General features: G+C 38.0%; 1 protein-coding gene across 2 annotated transcripts in view; it reads left to right on the top strand.

The window, feature by feature from the left end:
- ATP10A (ATPase phospholipid transporting 10A (putative)) overlaps positions 1 to 18,838 on the top strand; it is a 114,421-nt gene that overhangs the window by 60,130 nt on the left and 35,453 nt on the right. The window contains exons 3-7 of one of the 2 annotated variants that reach the window (XM_076359003.1): positions 1,090 to 1,175; positions 7,787 to 7,893; positions 7,999 to 8,130; positions 10,569 to 10,702; positions 12,257 to 12,509. In XM_076359003.1, the coding sequence (XP_076215118.1) occupies positions 1,090 to 1,175; positions 7,787 to 7,893; positions 7,999 to 8,130; positions 10,569 to 10,702; positions 12,257 to 12,509 (712 nt within the window). The remainder of the gene's footprint in view (positions 1 to 1,089; positions 1,176 to 7,786; positions 7,894 to 7,998; positions 8,131 to 10,568; positions 10,703 to 12,256; positions 12,510 to 18,838) is intronic. The other variant, XM_076359011.1, reaches the window with a different exon arrangement.

Consider the following 18,838-nt stretch of genomic DNA (forward strand, 5'->3'; position numbering starts at 1 on the left):
ATCTCTTATTTAAAATCTAGTTTCTTTCACCTCTTCTGAGCAGAGTCAATATCAAAAATCCAGACACCTGTGTGTTTCAGAGAAGCTGGCAATAAGATTGTGTCTGTCCTTTGGTTACTGATTCTCAGTCAGCTATTCCCATAGTGTGTTCGAAAAAGTAGTGGTTGGGGTCTACAGCTGCTCAGCAAAACTATTATAAAACATAACATTTGTGGTGTTATCGCTGTTGCAAGCTTAATGATATGATAATTCACAATTGGTTCTTTCATTCAAATGGTGTGCAAAGCAGTTTTCTTAAAGTAGTCCTCATTGATGGAGACAAACAGCCTTCTCAGCAGCACCAGGACTGGGTATCTCCGATTTCACTGCGTAGTTTGTTTGGTCTGGCAACGAAGGGAGAACCTTGGTTTTTATTTAACAAAATCAAGTAGTTATGCTGTGATAGGATGTTTTTCCGTCAGACACAACAAGGTGCTAGCTAAACATACATAGTCAGCGAAAATACCACCTTCAGACTAATGAGCTAGAGAATCAAGAAGGTTTTTAAGTGTCAATTAGGAAAAAGTTATTCTGCTCTGTGTGTGTAATTTACTGTAGTAGATTAATTTATCTGTGTTGACATAAAGCAATTAAGAAGTCTTGCTAATATTTCAAAGGCTCTCATTAACTTTTTCATAATTGGCAGTATATTGACTTATGTTGTCCTAGATTTTCAGTAGCTTCACTGAACATGAAGTATAGTGTTACTATTGAATATTTTGAGCCTTCCCAGATAAATTTCATTTTTCCACTCCAGACCAAATTTATTTTACTTCTGGGCTTGGCATCTTTTATCTAATGCTTTTAGAAACTCACATTCTTCCACTTGCATAACAAAAAAGTCATCCTTGTAAGGGAGGTTTTGGAAGACATCTAAGGAATTTTGGTGCCCAGGTCCCTTTGATTTTCAGTGCCATTGGTCAGTGTCTTTCATTTGATTGCCTTTGAAAAAAACTGGACTTTAATATATTACGAAAGCTAGAAAAGAAAGTGATTTTGCTATAATTTGCAAGTCTTTGCCCTAAGTAATTAACACTTTCATTATTCCAGGACTCAGAATTTGACCCCTTGAAGTTCACCAGTGTCATTGAATGCGAGAAGCCAAACAATGACTTAAGTAGGTTTCGAGGTTACATGTGAGTATTTCATATAATATCCTTCAGTATACACTCCCTTTCTCTAATATGGAATAAAATAAATGCTGGTTTGTTTTGGGCTGTGTTCTGTAAGTTACATTATCATCACATCAAAATAGGGCTGCATATTTAAGGCTTTTTTAGAGGATCCTCACTTCAGGGTGAGATGGGAGCCTCACGTTTCCATTCCTTAGGATGGATTTAGTTGTTAGCTTTGATCAGTTTACACTCCAGAAATGAATGCATGAAGCAGTGCAGTTACAGACACCCTTCTCCCTTTCCTTCCCTCCATGGATCAAAAAAGCCCATCTGGAAATAGGAGGAAATAGAAAACAGGTCCAAGAGAGCCAACAAACAAACACAATCTGTTGTACACTGCTTTTATGAAGATGGGTCTGTTTGATGTTTCTTTTAATATAAGTGTCATTGAGGAAAATCAGAAGGCGAAACTGTTATTTCTCCAGCTATGGCAGTATTCCTTTCCTCTCATTCAGACAAAATAAAACAATTGGCTCACATGATGTGCTTGCACATTACCATGCAGAATCAGCTATGGCCACTTGACTTAATTCTAAACAAACAGAACTGCTTTAACAGGGTGCTCATCTCTGGCCAATCAGTCCTGCTCAGAAGCAAATGTTTTAGTATGTGCAAAGCACTTTGCTTCTAGCACAGCCGGGACTGTAGTGTGTAGGCATGCCAACAGGGGTGACTTAGGAGATGCACTCACTCGTGACTTACTTTTCTACAGTCTGTAACCACATGGAGAGTGAGAGCCCAGGATATTTAATTTTTGTCTAAATTTTAATGAAGAGAGTTAAACAGACATTAATTCTGTTTAGAATACAATTATTTACTACCCATATTGATTAGGAGTGATAAGCAGTATTGAATTGCGTAAATGGCACCAGGTAAATTGCTGAAGCTTGGGGAGTTTTTTATAGTGATGCTATTTAGCACCTCAGTTACTACTCTCAGATGTCACAGATTGTGTAGGATGTACTCTCAATTGGTGTAAATCAGGATAGCTTTTTTGAAACTACATCAAGTTGTAGTGTGGGAAAATGTGTTCCTTTATTTAGGAGCACAAAGCCCTACAGTTCATTTAAAGATAAAATTTTAGTATTAGACATTACTGCATGAGGGTGTATAATTGTCTGCATTAATAGAGAGCCTGATCTACTGCAGAAATGACATTTCCAGATATGGAAATGGAAAGTTTGGCAGCTTTTCTAGCACACTTCATGTGCGTGAATCTTAGTCCCCAAAATATTGAGCAGAGGTTGAATACTATAGAAGATACGCATAAATTTGTCTTTCATTATGTATTTACTTATGTACTCCATGTGGAAAATGTCTGTAGCATGTAAGTTACAGAACCATTTGAATTATGTAGCAGAAAACGTGGTAGTACCTTTTGGAAGACTGTTGTTCAATATTGATTCTATTTAATCTTCTTTATATTTTAATGTTTCACAAATGATGTGAATATATTTTGACACAGCAAAAAGCCAAGACATCAGTTTTGAATCTGGAAGAAAGCATCAGGTGATTTCCAGGTCTCGTCAGTTACGCTGTAAGAGATTTACAGCTAAAGGACCATGGGGTGTTCGAAGTAAAGAGCGGGGACCAATCCCTCAACAAATAAACTCTCAGTCTCCTAATTTATCACAGGAGAAGGCTTTTTTCCCCCTCTTTTTAGATTTCCTTCATTAGTATCATGAAATCATGGGTCTATTTCAAATCATACATTAGCAAGATGAATAGTAATTAGCACATCTGAATTGAAACGTCATTGCCATGTCAAACTCAGATCTTAAGTCTCATTCAAAATCTTACCAGTAGTCACTGCTTGAAACAAAGGTTCAGATAGCTCCCAGCTGATAGTAGCTCAACTGAAAAGAAATGTTACTGAGATATTTAAATAGGGATGCTATGAAATAGTAGACTTTCTAGAGATCCATATGTAAAAGCTGTGCTGAGACATTACTGTCAAATTTTGCTCTAAGTTTTGACCACTTAGTAGGTTTCCAGTTTTGATTAAGATGGTTTTTTCAGTTTGAAATATGAAGAGCTCCTTTGGTTCTGATGTCTGCTGACAAATCTTTCGAGGAATAAAAATATATTTTTGTGTGTGTGTGTGTGTGTGTGTGTTGTAGACATGTAAAAATTCTGTTCCCGACACTTACTCTGAAATGTGATCACTATAGGTAGCCAATGTAGCACAGGCAGGCCAGGATAAAAGGAGACATGATAATAAAAAAATCACAAAAATACTGCAAAATGCATTGAGACAGGCCTGGCCCTATCCTGTATCTGCAAAAGTGTAGCGTGCACATTACTGCATATGACTTCTTCAGTTATATTGGCACGATCTGCACTGAACACAGTCTGGGTGTGCAGACAGACAGGCCGACTTCCGTTTCTACTCAGGTGCTTGCTTTGATACTGTTTTGCAGTTTCTGCACCCTCAGATATCCCAAGCGTATTTCCTCATTTTTATTTCCCCTATAAGAAGCCTTCTGTGTAAGAAGAATAGAATAAAGCCTAACATACCTTCTGCCTGTATGGGTCTAGCCAGATTATGTACAGTATGCATGGCAAACATTCAAAAATCCCATGCCAGGTTCCAAAAATAACAAAATTTGCTTTAAAATCTTGCGTCTAGCTTTTTGTGTGTATATAGGCAAGGGAAAAGGAGAAGTAGTAGTTGGCATTCTGGCTTTTCAGTTTTTCTCTGAAAGTAAAAATTTTATTATTAGATGAGAACAGAAAATTTATCTGATCATACCAAAATAAGTCTAGCAAGGAATTATTATAATAATGATGTGAATACATGTGTGTATTTCTATTTCAAAGCTTGTCATAAGATAACAAACCCAAATTAATACAAAATCATGTTACAATTTTTTTAAGAAAAAAAATTTGTACATCTATACAGTGATGTCTCTTTAATGTGCTATAGTGACACCACCTCTCCTGTGGAAAGAAAAAAAAAACTAGGCTAAGTTTCATCAGAATTCAGAGTCAGGAAGATTCTGACTGATGATGTGCACTGAGACTATGTTTAAGATTGTTGAATATTTTCTTTGGGAGTGTCAAGCCTCAAGTGGAAGGTAATGCCAGCTCTACCATTTGCTTTGTAAGACACTTGAGAAACCAGAGAGTGAAAGAAAATACTATCTTTTGAATACAGTTTTGATACGTCACCTTGTTGTTTAGTGCTGGTAAACACCTAACAAGGAAAAATATAATAGAATGCTGAAGTGAGCTACCATCGGACTTATTTTTGCATTGCTGTATTAAACCAGGAGGCTTATTTCTACACGAACACGTTCAGGGTGCTGTAGCGAAGTAGTAGCTAACTGCATCTCGTCTGCCCATTTCTCCTAATTCGTGGTGCATGTGTATTTTAGATGTTTAGATACTACATATTTGCGGTGTCATCCATGTGAAAAATTGCAGAGAAAAAGAGCGTTGCACCTGCACTTGCCAGTGCGTTTCCTCGCAGGCTAGCCTTCGCCTTCCAGGCGTCTGAGTGGCTTCAGCCGGCCACTGACAGAGAAAAGTTTCCTTCTTTGCCTCCAAAGTTATGCTGGCCTGAGTCCAGAAAGGGGAAAAACAGACTGTTCAGCCTCTGTAACAAGCTTAAGGTTTATAACTCTGCAGGGCTGGAAGTGGGATCTAAGCCATCTCTCCACCAGGACATAAAGTTATAGCCTTGGCTGGTTTGTTACCAAAGTGAGCAGTTGTATCTAATTCTAGTTTTCATTATTTTTTAATCCAGACCTTTATGTCTGTAATTTTTTCTTCCTTTTATCATCAGTGCTCAATTGCCTTGTATGTATGTTCTGTTAGTGATTCACTGGGAGTGAGTGCAGACGAGAAGGAAACAAGGAGTTTCCTCCAGCCCCTGCCAGCTTCTTTCTCCCAGATTTTTATTTCATCCATGTTTTCTAAAGGTCTGGTGAGCAACAGGTGAGTTGATTGACTTCATTTGGATACGGAAAAGTAAAAAGCAGTACCAAACACTTGTAAGGATAAGATGAGTTGTGGTGGGAAGGCTCAGTCTGTGGGTGAGGGCTGTAGATTGGGGTCTTGGCACCTACAGGTTGACTTCAGATGTTGCACCATTGCTGTGGAGCGGGTTCAGACATATAAGCTAAGATAGTAAGAACAAATATATAATTGTGTAGAACACATACACAAGTAATTGTATATAAAGATTGCCATGTACAATATGCCTGTCACAGTCCACTGTTACTGTCGAGTGTAAAGAATTGATGAAGGCTATAAAATCATATGCCAGAGCAATTACTTCTTAAGTAGATTATATATTATCTTTAAGAAGTCCCATTTATTAACAGGAATCAACCATCGTTTGTAGACTTTATTGGAAATTCAGACTAACATCCTCATGATTTAAGAGAAAGGGTAATGTAGAATTCAGCCTTAAAAAGCAGAGGAATGGCAGAATCCTGGTAGTAGTGCGATTTCTACAGTATGGAATCATTAAGAAATTATTTCCCATAGTTTAAGCCCAGCCAAATTTGGGTAATTCTCCAGCTGGCAATCAGTGCTTACACCTATTGGCATACTGCAAGAGGGCTGTTGGGCAGCCCCTGGTTTTTGAAGCTCCTTTCGCAAAAGGTGAGGCAGTGGGTTAAGGAGGTTTGCTGAAGAAGACAGAAGCAAAACCTCTGTTCTTGTATCTGAGACCGGCAGGGAGGATGGACTGAGCAGGGGAAGTTCTCTCCTGATGAAAAAAAAACCTTCATTTTTGTATCAGAATCGCAAACTTGATGTTACTGACTTCTTTCCTTCTCCATTTGTTTCTGGTCTCTAGTCAGATGTTATCGCTGCTGCAGCTACCTCAGCTGTCAAACCCACCACTTTTTCTCCATCCCTACAGTGAAAAGCTAAGCTTACCTGTTGAAACACCAATGCTTTTAATTTATATTTTTGAGCAGGGAGTGGGTATAATATGTTACACTGAACTAAAAAGGACTGTGTATATGTGTCTGTATATATATATACATATGTATGAATGTGTATATATATTATTTATGGGTATATTCTACTCAGAGCGTTAACTAGAGGCTACATAACATAACCAGCATAACAGCATAATCTGCAAGTAGGCCTACTGGGCTGGGGAAGAGTGCAAAGGATTCACCAATGTGAACCTTTTCTTCTTGCAGATCTCAGGATATTTGATATAATTCTTCAGGCCTGACATCCTAGAAACGTGTGCTAAAGTTAGAATTTTGGTCCTCACTTAGAAAAAGAAAAGATTCTAGCAATTAGAGAAAAGCATGAAGATATAACCCAGGTGTGAAGGCTTAGAAAATAGGAAGCAAATAAAAAGAACTCCACCTTTTTATGAAAGGCACAATTTTAAGCCAGCTTGCAGATTTCGGGGGACACAGGATTTTAAATGCTCAAATCCAGGTAGCCGTAAAATTCGCCGTTGCAACAGCACAATGTTAACTTTAGTATAGCACATGTGCTTTTCCAGGATTTCTCTTGAACTCCCGGCTTTTACTAGTTTTTTATGGCAGTCCATTTTTTAGACTTTGGAATTGTGTAGGTTTGGATGCTCTGAAAGTGAAGGCAGAACATTTAAACATTTCAGACTTTGCTTTAAACTTCTCTGAGGCATTGGGATACTGCAGTTGATTAAATTAAATTTTATTCAATTAGAAAAGGTTTAAAATGATTATTTGGTTTGTCTTTTTTACCTAATAAAACATTCTAACACTATTTTTTAATTGTTTTTATGGTTGTTTAGTGTTTCCCTGGTGACTGTTAATTCTCATAAGGCTGTTTTCTGTATTTCTCTGTCAGCTGATATTTGAGTCAGTGCATACACAGCAGACAATAAGTTGTAGTGTAAACGTTACATTGTTCCATTTTTCTCATGTGTTTTGGTGCTAGTCAACAAGAATCATCAGGGCATAGGCCATTTCATTTTTCTAAGTCAGTGAGACACTTCTGAAAGGAATTTCTCTTGTTCTCACTGATGAACACATGGGATTTTTTTCCTTTCTTTTTCACTGAACTAATGCATATTATCCCTGGCACATGTTCCTTAGTATCACTGCTTCTGAAGCACCGTCCTTTCCCAATTTCACCATATTTCTTTCTAGGATTTCTTTGATGAGAACATGAGAATAGTGGGTTAATCATATGCACTGCACAGCTGCTCTTAGGTGAACTGGATTAATTGTGATTGCACAGTCAATTTGCATAAACACAGAAAGTCCAATGCATTTTCAAAGCATTAGATAGGCTGCACACATGCTGTAGATTTGGCCTGCATATCTCTAGGGACCATTTGTCCAGTACATCTGTATATCCAACAGCAACTGGTACTGCTCCAGCTGGGCTGCTGCATGTCTGGGATTCTTGGGTGGGTATTCTCAGTTTTCAAAGTCTGCCAGAGAATCTTCCCAGGAGGAAGATCTAAGGAAATATTTCACCATAAGGTTGACAAAACTCCTTAAACTTTGAAGATGTTTCCTGGGCTTGTTACATTACAGAGTAGTATGATTTAACAAGCTTAATATTTTGACATGCTGTGTTTTGTTCTGTTTTTAAATTTTCTGCAGCGTACATAAAAGTGGAAAAAAGGATGGACTGTTCAAAGAAAATCTTTTGTTACGTGGATGTACCATTAGAAATACAGAAGAGGTTGCAGGAATAGTAATCTATGCAGGTAAAAGCTGTTTTTCTGTCTGATGAGGCATACTGCCTTTTTATAGCTTCCTTAAAATAATAACAAAAATCCATATGACATCATCTGATGTAATTGCTTCTGCAGGGCATGAGACCAAAGCTTTGTTAAATAATAACGGACCCCGTTACAAACGCAGTAAGCTTGAAAGACAGATGAATGCCGATGTCCTTTGGTGTGTCCTCATACTTCTAATCATGTGTCTGTTTTCTGCCATCGGTAAGCGCTCTTTAAAAGTAGAAACTTAAGTATCAGGCTCTTTTGGGATTCATGCGCTTAGCTTTATCAAAAACATATGTATCTGCCAAAACATGAAATCCATAAAGCTGCCTCCATACGGTCTAATTTTTGTTGTGTTTTCTTCTTTGAAATCAAGATGTCTTGATACATAAACTCATCTAAATAGCTTTTCAGTATCAGTCAAATATATGCTATTAGTACCAGAGATCTGAAGGCTTAGATTCTACTACCCTTGATAGCATCCAAAAATGTTAAGTCCAAAAGAAGCCACTTTATATGTAGTCCCCTCAAAATTACATGTGGTAGGGTGTAGGATGCCATTAATCAGTCAACAAAGTAATTGATGAGCAGAGAATAAAGATAATTAGCACAGTGCTATTCCCGAGTACTATTTATTACATCAAGGGCACAGTGTACAACATTGACACACTGTCCCTAAGGCTGCAGCTTTAACACAGAAGAAATAAATAAAAGTCTAAATCTGCATAAATCCAAGTAGAAGACTCTCTAGACTTCATGGAGTGTTTAAGGAAATGCTGAGGTTCAGGTTAATACTCTTCAGGCCATTTTTCTATTCGCTTGTGAGAAACAATCGAGTTTTACATTTGGTACTCAAAAAGATTCTGTATATATGGCATATGAATTCCATATCCTTAACGTTTGTGTGTTCTGTAATGTTTGTGTGTGAGTCATACAGCATAAACACCAGAATGTTTCCTAACAACCATGGTGTAGTTTAATAACAATCTTACGCCATTTTAATACGTCTCTGTGTGCCTTTTTCCAGGTATTGTTAAATGCTGCTTAAAGATGAGTTTTTCCAGCTGTGAATCAGCCAGCATATTTGTTTCCACTGAGTTCATGACACTCTTTTGTAGTGTCTCAGTGTCGGGGAGCCCAGTCCTCAGGGCTGAAGTGCCATGGTGGGCTTAATTGCAAGGAGTCACTGCCTGCAGCTGTCCCCTCTGCCGCTGCATCCGAGGTGTTGCCCCCAGAGCAGCGGCAGCGGGGTGTGCGCTGCAGTGGCTTCAGTTCAGCTGAAACTCCTGAGATGCATGAGTGTGAATGGCAGGAGGTGGCACCCAATAGGTGACGCATATGCCTTCCCTTCTGTCACTTCTGCTACAAGGCTAGCAACCACCAGCAGAGGGGCCAGAGCAAACTGCTGGCTGTGATAACAACCAAAAACAGCTGGAAGGAAATTTGCTTGAGCCCTTGGAAACCAGAGGTGCCTTCAAGGCATGCAAAGCTGTGTTCTGCAAGAGTCAGGCAATTTTTATACCTTCTGTCAAGAAAGTGTAAGTGGAGGTACAACACTTTAATTCTTTTGAAAATCTGAGTCAGGATATTTATAAAACAAGTGTTGATGTAGGTTGTTCTCGGTGTGGGGCTTTCAATTTTTGCTCTCAAGAATAAAAATATAGACATCAATAAAGACATCGGTGTGGTGATATGCTCATGTTGGTAGGGACAAAATAATTTGCTCACTTGGCTTAAGTATTGTTTTTATTTTTCAAGAGTTCACTACTGGTTTTATGTATCAAGATGTAAAGGACCTTGTTAGATACGGCTTACAAGAGATTACTTTTAAAGTAGGCCTTTGTCCTTTTTTTTCTGATTTCTGACATATAGTGAAGATAGTTTGAATGCTTCTTATCGTGGGAGAATTCATCCTTGGTTTTAATCTTTAAAAACATCAGGCATACCATTTTAGGTGTTTTAGGACTGCAAATCCTAGTGCTCTACTTAAAAAGGCAACTTTCTGTTTCTTTAACAAGAATGTCATTTTCCCAAAATAATAATAATAACCTTATCTTTATTTAGTTATCAGCATAATCAATAAAAAAAAAGATTTTGAATGAGGCTTAGAATTTCTTCTGTTCTTAGTTCCTCAGCTTCCATGCTCTTGACTCTGCTGGTACTGCTATTTCATTAGTTCTGTAGATGTGGTGGGTAAGATTCATACAGTAAGATTAAAGTCTCTTCTGACTTTATCCAGCTGAAACTAGTGTAGTGATGGCTGGCTAGTGATATACCAGGTGTAGTCAATGGAGTTCTTTCATTTTAACACAATGAATATCACTGAAATGAATCACTTCCTGAAGAAGTCTCTTTTTCTCTGCTGATTACAGAAAGAGCCTAAACTACTAATTTAGACTAGCCAGCTCACTTTATTTGGATGAAGTTAGTGAAATGACTCTTGCATGCTGTCCTTAAGGCCAGACAAACCCTCTTCTCCAACCCTAAATCCCAAGGCAGAAAGAAACATGGGTTTGGGGCCTTTTTCAGAAGTCACACAGAATAATTGAAAACAAATATCACTTTCCCATGTAACTCAACTCTAAGAACAAATTCATACCATAAGCGTTTTTCCTTGGAGTTAATTTGCGGTTTTCTCTCTTTCAACTCTTCTGCAGGTCATGGCCTATGGGTATGGCAATATGGTGAGAAGAAGAAACCGATATTTGATGTTCCAGGGCCTGATGGCAAATATTTGTCTCCTGTTATAGCTTCAGTATATTTATTTCTGACAATGATCATAGTTTTCCAGGTAATCATGTTGTACATACCTGTGTTCATAGTGTGCTGTAATAAAGCTATAAATGTGCAGCATGTGTGGTACCCCTTCTACCACTAAGGCATGGAAGAAGCTAATCAAGCACTAAAAAGAAGTACATTTAGTCACTTTAAAATTAAATTTTAACTATAGAGAATGTGATAATATATAACCAGAAAGATAAATTAAATAAAAGAAGTGGTCTACCCAGTGGTGAAAAATAAATGAACTGGTGCACCCAGTAAGCTGTCAGAGCTCCATTGCCATTGGAGAAGAAAATCATTTGATGAGAACCTTTCCCAAAAGACTCAGGTATTTTATTTTATTTTATTTTATTTTAAACAAGTAGGAAAAGATAGGATGCAGTAGGCCCTGCTGGGAGAAAACAAGCTTTGTGCTTCATATCCACTCATGGTGGAACAACACCTCAAAGACTGGGTGCCACTTTGGGTACAGTGTCCTGGTATGAACATAAATTGTATACTTTTTTAATCGCTTTCCAAAGATACGGCTCTTAACAGCTCCATATCTCAGCTGGATAACAAACTGTTAACAAAGTTTTTTGGTCATGAAGAGAAATTTATGGAATGGTGAAGGTGGTGGTAAGTTAAGAGAAGTAACAGAGATTCATGTCACTGGGACATGTGGAAGTATGCCCAGTGGGACACCAGAGGAAGTTGTGTTACTGGAGGCAGCAACTCCTTTATAAAAAGAAATGAAAAAGGATGAGTTAAATTACTTTTTACCCTAAGGTATTGGGTTATGATATTTTTAAAATAATTCTCCACAGAACTCCTTAAACAGCAACCTTTAACTGTTGTTTTTGTTTAAATAACCACATTTGCCACTTATATACATGCTATAATTTATCCCTCATATCTAATTCAGCAAGCTAAAGAATGTATGCAGTCAGGAATTTCTTGTCCTGAAAAACATCTGCAGGGAAAACTCAGGTGCAAATTCGGTATTTCATGGAGTTATGACAATCCTCAGGAAACAGTTGAAAATCTTTTCTGGAGAAACTTCTTCTCATATATCTTTCTTCAGCAATTATAAAATGTGTTCTTCATTCAAATAATCTGCAGAGCAAAAGCCAAGGCCAAAAAGGTTGTTCCTGTGGAGAGGTTTACACTTCTCATTTTGTTTCTCGTATTCCTGCAAAGTGAATTTGTAAACACTCTGTTATTTATGCAGAATAAATTTATCCCATTCTTTCACATTTACAGGATTCTGACTGTACTGTCTGTTCAAGTGGTTTTTTTTCCTTTGTCTTTCCCAGCTAGTTTCAAGCTCACCTTATTAGCCCAAAAGTTTTTGTCCAAGTTTTGATAATCACCCTTCTAGACATAATAATGCATTTCAGCTCTGCAATTCACCATGGGTTTTCCTCATCTAACACAGTAAATAAACTCATTTCAAACATGCTAATAACTTTACAGTACATGCCTCTCTATGTTCTCGTCTAGTACCAAGTTAACTAGATTTTACTAATTTATTGTATCCTTGCTTCTGTTTTCTCCTAATTCTCTTTCTTTTTGTGTATTCTAGGTTATGATTCCAATTTCTTTGTATGTATCCATTGAAATAGTTAAAATCTGCCAAGTATACTTTATTCATCAAGATAAAGATTTATATGATGAAGAAACAGACTCTCAGCTGCAGTGCCGAGCTTTAAATATCACAGAAGACTTAGGTCAGGTGCAGTTTATCTTTTCAGACAAGACTGGGACACTTACTGAAAACAAGATGGTTTTCCGAAGGTGCACTGTTTCTGGAATAGAGTATTCCCATGATGATAACGGTAAGCTCATTATCTTGTTTTCTATCTAACAGTTGTACTTTGGGCAATCTGAAGTAGATATAAAAGCTACTGTAATCTTAAATCAAAAAGAAAAACAAAAAAAATTGCATGTATCCACTCAGCAAACTCCATAATAACTGTTTTCAGATTAGTATAATTTGATGTCAGTGTTCAGCTAGCAATGACAATCTTATCAAAGTGTTCTGTAACCACATCTATAGTATGTTCTCAAGACAGTTAAAGCTTCTGGCTTTAGCTCCTGATCTAGTAAAGCACTTGAGCACATGGCTAACTTAGGCAAATTGGATGGTGCCACTGGTATCACAATTGTTTGTGTGTTTGAAGTATACTATGTATGTAAGCGTACAGCCAGATTACCGTCTGATTGAATACCTGGAATGAGATTATCCTTTTGTGCTGAGAAATAAATGTAAACAAAGCTGCTGGGTTTCATGTTAACAAGAAGCATAACCTGATCTAATAGCATATTTTATGTTACCTTTGTCAGATTCTTTACAGTTCTCCTGTGTGACAGGTGTCTGCATTAAGGTATCTTCACTGCTGTATGAACACCGCAGTTAAGGGAATGTCCCCATGTATCAGGTTCCTGAAACACTAAAAAGTCACTCTTTGTCACAAGGGAATGTGAGGGTTGTCATCCCTGTGCCATCTCATCACCCTTTTAAAATTATGAAGCGATTTCTTGTTTTGTGATTTGTTTGTAATTTATGTTATTTTCCTCTAACATTTTGTTGTTATCATTTTTGAAATAACAGATCTTAACTCTTCAAATCATACTCTGTCTGTATGCAGGAAAATATTGATAGCTACAGTATTGCATTCCTATTTGCAAAAAGTAAGTTTCTTAATCTACGTGACATATAAAGATCACTGATTAGAAAGTTTTCTCAAAGACCGTTACAGAAGTTCGGCTTACAAATAAGATACAGAGTAAGAGAAATAATCAAAATAGACTGGAAAATCTAAAACATGCTTTAGAGAGTTCATAAAATTTCGAATTGGAAAGAGATGTTTTGATGTTTTGGATTATGCAAGGATTGCATATATATATATATATATACACTTTAAAATAGTACTGAGACCTTACATTTAAGGCACTCTTCTTCAAGAAACTAGGTGTTTGGATAGTGTTATTATCCCAGTGTTACAGAAAGAAGAACTTAAACAGGGAGAAGCTGTGACTTCCTACCTCTGTACTGTAGGTAAGAAAGAGAGAAGAATTAGAATTAAGAGTGTGTTTCTGGACTCCTAATTGTGCTTGTGACACTGAATATTCATTCTTTTTTTATTCTTCTTTGCCATTGATCGTTTGCTTATTTATACTAATTTCAGAGTGTACTCTGTTCCTTGCAGGAATGATGATGGTACTGTCAACTAAAACAGTGCAAAAAGGGTATTTTTATGAGCTTGATATCACCAGCTGATAAGTAGGCTGAACTCAGGCTCCTGAATTTGAGTATTGAGTTTCAGATCTTTTTACTTCAAATGTTACATATTTAAAAGAAATCTGTTTGTGCATGCTTTCCTCTTATGATTTCAGATTACAATATAAATGTTAATGAAAGCAGAGTGAATTTCACTACAAACAGAAGTGTCAAATAAATACATAAAAAAACCTGATTCTTCTTTCAGTCATTCTTGTCATGTACAGCTATGTTTGGGCTTTCTTGTAACTCCAGTCAGTATAAAATCTCTGACAAATATAATTTTTAAATTGACACAGAATTAATATACAATATTTTATACACAGTAATTTATTCTTTTTTTTTCTCCTCTACAGGAAATAGGTCTTTCTCCATCATTCTATATATAAATGGTGATAATTTCTATTGATTTTGTTCCCTATAATCAGGATTAATAACACAATAAAAACTACTCTTCCTTCAAGTCTTTTGTTAGCTCTGTTCTCCAGTCTGATTTTCTAACCATCTCTTATCTTTTCTGCTGCTGAAACCTTCCTGTTTAGATATGGTAAAATGTCTATCACAGCTCTTTCTGGTTTTAGGGAGTGCACAAACAACATTTCATTGCTGTGTGCTTGCTTGCAGATGATTTGTCAGCTGCTTTTCTATGTCTTATACCAGAGTATCTGAATTCCCCTCTGAGGTTTTGGGGCATATATTATAACTGATGCCATCCAGCTCTGCACCTCAGGTTTTACCGAAGATTTCATGAATCAGAAAATTCTAAAATCTTTCACTTGGCAAGTGATCTGAGGCTGCCATATATGCAAGAAAATGAAGTAAAATGCATCTGCCTTTTCTTATCTATTTCAAAGATGATCTGTGTCTTTCTTCACTTACCTGAGTAATTTTTCAGGCATAGTGGTTTGTTACTTGGAGTCAAACACTGAGTAGCACTTTAGATGAAGAAATGAATTTAAAATTGTTGTACACAGGTCAAGATTCAAAAGCTGAAACAAGTAATTTTCTACTGTAAAAGCAGATAGCTCAGGATGGGAGTACACTTGTTGTCAGCTCTTTGGCCTAAGTTTGTTATTCTACTGTGGCTGGGTAGCAATGCCTGTTATTCCAGTTGCTTGACCCTTCTCACGATAAGATCTTGTTTTCAGTTATAGATAGTTTTACAGAACTTTAACTGTTTAGTTCAAGTTTTCCATGCCAGGTGTTTGCCTTAGGCATGAATTCTGGGGGAGAAATTTCAGTCAGAACAGCTCCATTCAGCCATATCCAAGAACAAGGCTAAGATGTAACACACTTTTTTCCCATGCTAAGAAGTTCTGGCAAATTTTCCTCTGAAGTCATCTAGAGGCCCTATATTCTGGGGCTCAGCCATGCACACACACACAGGGGGGAAGTTATGCCTACAGTGGCAGATTGAGGTCTGAAATGTCCTCAGTTTGGAACTTTAATTTTCTGTTGAAGCATTTTTTTCTGCATAATCTAGGACTGCTGCATATCTGTTAACTACTCAATCAACAGATTGTGCATAGCCTTCACAAATTTTCTCTGTGCTGCATTATAAGCTTTTCTCCCTAAAATTTGTTCAGTTATGAGCAGTTATCCCATTCTTTTCTGTTCTACAGGGATTGTTATAATGCATTTGTCATCGTCATATCTGAGTTCCTTCCACTAGTGCATTAAGCAATGCGTGTGACCTTCCTTACATGTAGCTTGTTCTTTCCCCTTCTTCCTCTCCCTGTGCATGTAGTGCACAATTTTTTGGGTTTGGGGGCTACTTAAAAGGCATATGCTACGCTGTGTTAGGTTTGGTATATTTGAGGCAGCATGTCTTTTTCTTGAGTGGTGGGAGTGTCCTTATTTTCTTTGGAAATTTGTTCCACAAAGCCATGTAAATTCCCTATGTGAAAGGTGAGCTTTATGATTACGAGGGAGAGTTCTGTTTCGCATCAGATGTGGACATTTTAATCGTGGTTTTCATCACAGAGGCTTATGTGGACCTTGTGCAGGGTTGAAGCAATTAAAAGCTTCTAAAATAGAAACTGAAACCCTGAACAAGACTTAATACTTTTTTTAGGTAGTATAGGGAGCAAGGGGCAGTTTTCATGAATTTGCTGGAGAAAACATTTTCCTGCAGAGTTCTGTATTAGCTCTGAGTTTCTTATGAGGCTGATGGCGCTGCACCCAGGAGTATTGCATTGTTTTAGTCTAGACAAGAGGTGACAAAAACATGAATAATAGAGGCCAATAAATTGCACCAGCGTGGGACAGAATCTCTTAGCCAACTGGAGGTAATACAAAATATTACTCATGGGTACTGCTATGTGAGAGCTTAGCACCGAAGAGGAATCCAGGAACGCTTGTGGAGGCTGTGAGGGAAGGTGTGAGTGTACTCAGCAACAGTTCCATGATGCAAGCTCTATCAAATATTCATCATTGTTGAGGTCACCTATAATATTTTGGTGATGGATTATGCACTGAGAGGGATCAAAGTATGGAACTCGCACTGCCCATTTAGGCCCTGTGGAGACTATGTTGATAGGGATGGGATTCTTATTACCTGATTTTAGATATTTGTATGGAAGATAGTCGTCTAGTGACTTTACAGTTAATGGAGAAAATTAAGCATTTGTAGGATCTAATTCATCAGACCTGTTTTAGGCATCTACGTTTGTTGTCTAATACATGCCTGTTTCTCTGTGGTTTAGAATTCTAAATACGGGTGAAGAGAATTCCCACCTCACATCTGTGTGACCTGTGTTCTTTAAATCTATTCTGTCGTCTCCTTCAAAGGTTCTTCTTGATTCGCAGAGTGTTAATTCAGGAGCAGGGTATGTCATGGACCACTCCAAGTGGAAGAATGATTGTCCCATTCATAAATGTCCTGGGCATTTATAGAATACCCATTGGCACTATACTCTGGTTAAATCCCAGAAATGGATGGAGTTGTATCTATCTGTTACTTCTTAAAGCTAACATCTTGCTATGTGTCACTTCCACAGTAAGATGATACTGCAGAGGAGTGCTACACACCACAAAAAAATACCTTTCTAATCAGTACTTCGTCCTAGCCCAAAAGAATGTTAGCACCAAAAAAAAGGGGACTGTTTCCCTATATGTAAAATTACGTTGCCATACCATAGCTCTTCCCTTCAGGCTAGTAGCCAGCTTCTAACAATTCTTGGAACTGGCCATGCCCCAAGTCTGTCTGCTAATCCCAGAGATAGTAGGTGCCCAAAAGCTGACTGTGCTTCTGAAAATCGTTACATGATTTAGCTACAAGCAGATGCTCTTGGCCTGACATTTGTCCTGGTTGTTTTCCAAACACTGAATTAATTACACTCTTGCTGTGGGGTGTGATCTCCATTTTTCTAGTTTTAGCCACCCATTGTATGGAACTTTTGACAAAACACAAATTGAATCTCCGTGAATGCAACCACACAAATCTGAAAAATCTGAATTTTTCATTCTTCGCATTCCTTCCCTTCCTTCCAATGACTGTGAAAAAAAACTCCAGACAACATAAGAATAAGAGAAGTTTATGGGGGTGAAGGCAGATGATGAAAACCTCAGTGATTTTCTCTTGCCTAGCGAAGTTTCTTAATCACTACATCTGAGAAAGAATAAGTTTGTTTCTGCTCTCTATTTTTTCTTGCTGAAGATTGGCCAGCAACTACTTTTCATAGGAAAGTGCATTATATTAAAAAAAATGTTTCTTAGTTTGGGGGGCTGTTTTGTAGTGGAACTTTCTTACTCTTTTGTATGTAGTCAAGAGAACATAGACTGCACATTCCAGCCACATTGGAGAATTGGATTTATTAAAAAAAAAGGCATAAAAATCAATAAAACCTTTTCCATAAATGCAGCTGTTGCTTCCAAAGGGACTTCTCATCTGCCACCTTTACAATTTTACAACCTTCAGAAATCAGGATAGTCCATTGTGCTGGTTTTGGCTGGGATAGACTTAATTTTCTCCATAGTAGCTCGTATGGGGCTGTGTTTTGGATTTGTGCTGAAAACAGTGTTGGTAACACAGGGATGTTTTCGTTACTGCTGAGCAGTGCTTGCACAGCGTCAAGGCCTTTTCTGCCTCTCACCCCACCCCACCAGTGAGGAGGCTGGGGGTGCACAAGCAGCTGGGAGGGGACACAGCCGGGACAGCTGACCCCAGCTGACCAAAGGGATATCCCACACCATGTGACGTCATGCTCAGCATATAAAGCTGGGGGAAGAAGAAGGAAGGGGGGGACATTCAGAGTGATGGCGTCTGTCTTCCCAGGCAACCACTACACGTGATGGAGCCCTGCTGTCCTGGAGATGGCTGAACACCTGCCTGCCAATGGGAAGCAGTGAATGAATTCCTTGTTTTGCTTTACTTGCATGCACGGCTTTTGCTTTACCTATTAAACTGTCTTTATCTCAATCTGCGAGTTTTCTCGCTTTTACCCTTCCGATTCTCTCCCCCATCCCACCAGGGGGGAGTGAGCGAGTGGCTGTGTGGTGCTTAGTTGCCGGCTGGGGTTGAACCACGACATCCATTTAGGCCTTCCCCAGAAAGATCAAAACCTTTAGCAGGACTGGGTGCTTCAGGCACTCTGTATAGCTTGTTTGTAGCTTCTCTTTACATTTGTTACTGCTGTTTGAAAAATTGTAATTGGTAACTGAGGAGACAACTGGTGCCAGCAGATGTAGAACTCAGTACGTTGGGAGTGCCCCATTTTAAATCCTATAGAAGACAGAATAACTCATATTTAGAGACAGGTAATACTTTTTTCTAAGCATATACCTACACTCACAGTTGCTCTGGAAAATCTCCAGAAAAGTAGGAATGATCTCCATTTCTACATAGAGTAAAGAGTTCTTAATGAAGGACTTAAAGTTATTCAT

The sequence above is a fragment of the Aptenodytes patagonicus genome, chromosome 1 (genome assembly GCF_965638725.1).
Source record: "Aptenodytes patagonicus chromosome 1, bAptPat1.pri.cur, whole genome shotgun sequence".
Taxonomy (NCBI): domain Eukaryota; kingdom Metazoa; phylum Chordata; class Aves; order Sphenisciformes; family Spheniscidae; genus Aptenodytes; species Aptenodytes patagonicus.